The 5000-nt window shown below is 61.4% G+C and overlaps 1 protein-coding gene across 1 annotated transcript in view; it reads left to right on the forward strand.

Moving 5' to 3' along the window:
- Nucleotides 1–5000, forward strand: part of zeb1b (zinc finger E-box binding homeobox 1b) — a gene marked incomplete at both ends in the record, with an annotated part of 23553 nt that overhangs the window by 14436 nt on the left and 4117 nt on the right. The window contains 2 exons of the mRNA XM_079754641.1: nt 1112–1217; nt 1794–3514. Of these exons, the coding sequence (XP_079610767.1) occupies nt 1112–1217; nt 1794–3514 (1827 nt within the window). The remainder of the gene's footprint in view (nt 1–1111; nt 1218–1793; nt 3515–5000) is intronic.

Below are 5000 nucleotides of genomic sequence, written 5' to 3' on the forward strand. Positions count from 1 at the left end.
CTCTGCTGGGCTCTCTGTTTGTCTCTCTGGGCTCTGCTTGTCTCTCTGGGCTCTGCTTGTCTCTATGCTTGTCGCTCTGCTTGTCTCTCTGGGCTCTGCTCGTCTCTCTGCTTGTCGCTCTGCTCAGTCTCTCTGGGCTCTGCTTGTCTCCCTGGGCTCTGCTTGTCTCTCTGCTTGTCTCTCTGGCCACTGCTGGTCTCTCTGGGCTCTACTCGTCTACCAGGGCTCTGCTCTTCTCTCTGGGCTCTGCTTGTCTCTCTGGGCTCTGCTGGTCTCTCTGTTCGTCTCTCTGGGCTCTGCTTGTCTCTCTGGGCTCTGCTGGGCTCTCTGTTCATCTCTCTGGGCTCTGCTTGTCTCTCTGGGCTCTGCTTGTCTCTCTGGGCTCTGCTCGTCTCTGCTTGTGGCTCTGCTTGTCTCTCTGGGCTCTGCTCGTCTCTCTGCTTGTCACTCTGCTCAGTCTCTCTGGGCTCTGCTTGTCTCCCTGGGCTCTGCTTGTCTCTCTGCTCGTCTCTGGCCACTGCTGGTCTCTCTGGGCTCTACTCGTCGACCAGGGCTCTGCTTTTCTCGCTGCTGTTTCTCTGGGCTCTGCTGGTCTCTCTGCTGGTCTCTCTGCTGGTCTCTCTGGGTTCTGCTTGTCTCCCTGCTTCGTCTCTCTGGGCTCCACAGCTGGGTCTGGTTTAGAGCTGCACCTGCCTGAAGGGGGGTGTTTACACTGGGTTCTGTGAGGCCCCGGACTGATGGATCCTTTGGGATCCGTTGGGTTCCGTTGGGTTCCGTGTGTGCTGGGGTCTGCTGGTCTCCTCGTGTTCTGTTGAGTTCTGCGTTTTGCTGCGTTAGGCTAATGCTAAGTGACAGGTCAGGGCTTCACGCCGCTGCCTTGATTACATTCTCCACGCTAACCAATCGAATACTAGATCAACAAAACATGAACTTTTGGACGGGATTGATTAATGACATTGCGGTGCAAAGTGACGACCGATCAAAGGCCGTGTTGTTGTCGACCTCACTCACTCTCTGTCTCTGTCTCCGTCTCTCTGTCTCTGTCTCTGTCTCTCTCTCTCCCTCTCTCTCTCCCTCTCTCTCTCCCTCTCTCTCTCTCTCCATGTGACAGAAGTTCCTGCCTCAGGTGGGAGTGAACAGGAAGTTTAAGTGCACCGAGTGTGGAAAAGCCTTTAAATACAAACACCACCTGAAGGAACACCTACGCATACACAGTGGTGAGTACACTCCCATCGCCATGACAGCCTGCCCTGTGTGTGTGTATGTTAATGTGTGTTAATGTATGTGTGTGTGTTTTCGTGTTTTTGTGTGTGTGTGTGTGTGTGTGTGCGTGTGTGGGTCTGTGTGTTTGTGTGTGTGTGTGTGTGTCTGTCCCTGTGTCTGTGTGCGTGTTTGCTTACAGATGCGGGGTTGTGTGTATTGTAATGCCTCCTGTGTGTGTGTGTGTATGTGTGGAGCTGCAGTATGTCCTTTATGCTCTCGACGTCCAGGCCTCTCGCCAGCGTCCACCACATCGACATTGAGGTTGTGTTTACGTGGAGCCAGATGTCTTTGTTTAGCTGCTGATCGCGTTTCCCTGCGTGGCGTGATGCCCCTTAATGTGCCGTAATCTGGTTTCTCTCTGCGTTACGGGGCGACAATTAGGCCGGGGGCTTTTCCCCGCGGGGCCGTTGCCTCGGCGTTCAGGCCTCGGTGAAACGCATTAGAGCTCTTTCCTGCCCGAGGCCCATAACCTGTACTAATGGACGCTTGTGTGTCCCCCCCCCACCCCGGGACCCTGTTGTTCTCTGCAGGGGAGAAGCCTTACGAGTGCTCCAACTGCAAGAAGCGCTTCTCTCACTCAGGCTCCTACAGCTCGCACATCAGCAGCAAGAAGTGCGTCAGCGCGGTCGCCGTCGGCGGCCGGCCCCGCCCCGCCAGCGCCAAGGCCCAGGGCCAGGAGCCGCCCCACTCCTCGCCGACTCCGCCCCCCGGCCAGGCCCGGGAAAAGAGCGAGCCAGCGGGCAAGCCCCTGCAGGAACAGCTGCCCCTGAACCAGATCAAGACGGAGCCGCTGGACTACGAGTACAAGCCGGTGGGCGGGGTGTTCCCCCCCGGGGGCGTGGCCGGCGGACCCCTGCAGGGCGCGGTGCAGGCGGTGGTGCTTCCCGCCGTGGGCCTGGTGTCGCCCATCTCCATCAACCTGGCCGACCTGCAGAACATGTTCAAGGTGGCGGTGGACGGCAACGTGATCCGGCAGGTGCTGGAGAACAACGCCAAGGCCATGGCGGCGGCGGGCGGCGGCGGCAGCGGCGGCGGGCTGCAGGGCCTCCCCCACGGCCAGCAGCTCATCTCGGCCATCAGCCTGCCCATCGTGGGCCAGGACGGCAACGCCAAGATCATCATCAACTACAGCCTGGACCCCAGCCAGGCCCAGCTGCAGCCGCAGAACCTGAAGAAGGAGCCCCCCAGCTCGCCGCGGGGGTCCCTCGACGGCCGCCGCCACGCCCAGAAGCTCCCGGAAGACCTGACGGTGGGGCGGGGCCCCGTCGCCAAGGGCGACAAGGCAGCCCTGGAGGAGGAGGAGGAGGAGGAGGGGAGGAGCGGCCGGAGGTGCCTGCTGTGCGACAGCTGTCCCGCGGGCATGGAGGCGCTCCACGCCCTGAAGCACTGCAAGAAGGACGGCCTGCGGGTGGGCGGGGCCGGCCTGGACCGGTCCGAGTCGGCCGTGGCCGCCCTGCTGGCGGAGGGCGCGCTGTGCTGCGAGCCGCGCAGCCTGCTGGCGCTGCTCAAGGCCTTCTTCGCCCTGAACGCCGAGCCCACCCCCGACGACCTGGCCAAGATCTCCGACTCCGTCTCCCTGCCGGCCCACGTGGTCCAGAGGCTCTTCGACAAGATGCAGGAGGGCCCCCCATCGCTGGGTGCGCTGACGCCCCCCGCCGAGAAGGAGGACCCCTGCGAGTCCAAGGGCGCGGTCTCTCTGATCCCGGGGCGGGGCCCGGGGCCGCGGGGCTCCTCGGGGGCCACCCAGGGCAGCCCCACGGAGGCCACGCCCGCCGAGGTGGGCGGCCCCCACGGCTCTCCGCCGGCGTCGCCCCCCTCGCCCCTCAACCTGACGGCCGAGGGCCCCGTCCCGACCCAGGCCCCCCGCGGCGCCGAGGGGCCCCTGGACCTGTCCCTGCCCAAGTCCGGCCGGGACCCGGCGGGGGAGAGGGGGGTCCGCAGCTCCGCCTCGTCCCCCGCCTCGGCGGCACGCCCCGTGGGGGAGGAGCCTCTGAACCTGAGCTGCATCAAGAAGGAGCCGTGCGCGCTGTACGTCAGCCAGCCCGGCGGGCCCCGCCCCCTCGGCATCAGGACCGCCCAGCTGCCTACCCTGGTGGCCGTTGGCGAGCACGGACGCACGCCGTGCCTGAGAGCCGGCGCCAACTCCGCCGCCGGCAGACAGGCCATCGTCATCCCCCAGCTGGCCTACACCTACGCCACGGCGGCCAGCAGCCCGGCCGGCTCCGAGACCGTCCGGCTCAACGGCATCAAGGTAGGTCGGGACCCCCCCCCCCCCCCCCCCCGCGAGAGAACCTTCTGGGGTCTTCTCTGACTCTGTCCGCACGTCCACCGTCAGAGGGAAGGTTTACTCTTTCATAGTGAAAGCCTGAAGGCTCACTCCTTCATAGTGACAGAGTGAAGGTTCACTCCTTCATAGTGACAGCGTGAAGGTTCACTCCTTCATAGTGACAGCCTGAAGGCTCACTCCTTCATAGTGACAGAGTGAAGGTTCACTCCTTCATAGTGACAGCGTGAAGGTTCACTCCTTCATAGTGACAGCGTTAGCAGCAGACCTTCTGATGTCTTCTCTGACTACGACGTTACGCCCACTGTCAGCCTGAGCGTTAAATGGTGAATGGACTGCGTTTATACCGCACTTTCCTAACCAGTGGCCACTCAAAGCGCTTTACAATATTGCCTAACATTCACCCATTCATGCACACATTCACACACCGCCGGCGGAGTCAGCCGTGCAAGGCGACAGCCAGCTCGTCGGGAGATGTTTGACCAGGGCGAGGTGCCGTGATCAGGGACACCTCGACACTCTTGACACGGCTAGGAGGAGCCGGGGATCGAACCAGCAACCTTCCGGTCACCAGCCGATCTCGCCCTACCTCCTGAACCCCATGCCGCCCGCATCGTTCACTCCTTCATAAGACAGCATTAGCAGCAGGCCGTGCGCCCTTCTGACCGTCTTCCGTGCGTCGCTCACGGTGGATTCTGCTGGAGCTCCCCAGCCTGCTGCCAGCGAGGGACTTTGGTCGGTCGATAGGTCGGGTCCCAGTCAGGTCGTCTTATTTATACCGGTGTGTGGCAGAGGGGTTGTTTGGATCAGGTGGAGGGGCGCTGAGCGGGGGCGGTGTTGGTGCTACTGTAGCTGGAGTTCAGCCAAGCATCACATTGGCTGAGCTCTGGTATTGATTCAGAGATAGGAGCTGATAGCAGCGCAGAGGAAGGGTAGCAACAGTAACCGATTCGTATTTCACAGACATCGCTGCTTCCTCCCGGCAGCCATGTTGAGAGACGGCTGGGAGTTTAAAAGCTGTTTGTGTTTTAACCGGGTGTTGTTTTACAGTTCATCAGTTAACTCCCTGCGACGTGTTAAGAGTTAGTTATCATTATCCGTCAGTGTTTAGAAAAAGAACGTCCATAATGTGATGAATAGTATTGGCCCTGAACCAGTCAATAAGTCAACTATGGAGAGGTCTGATCTCTGGCCCCCGTACAGCCGACGGGCCCTTACAGTCCTGGTGGCGTGGGGCCCTGGGTCTGTAACGAGGGGTCCGTCCCACGCAGGGGAAGGACTTTATCGGCCCCGGGGCGCCATCGACCGACCGGAACCGGTTTAAACCGCACGTCTCCGCTTTCCCTGCCGCATCGATTATGTGTTGCTGTCGTTGTTGTGCGCTAAGTGGATCAGAGCGGGCGTTGTGCGTTTAACAGAACCAGCAGTCTGTCGGTCAGGCTCTGTGGTCCCT

The sequence above is a fragment of the Pollachius pollachius genome (assembly GCF_949987615.1).
Source record: "Pollachius pollachius genome assembly, chromosome: 17".
In the NCBI taxonomy this organism is placed as follows: Eukaryota; Metazoa; Chordata; class Actinopteri; order Gadiformes; family Gadidae; genus Pollachius; species Pollachius pollachius.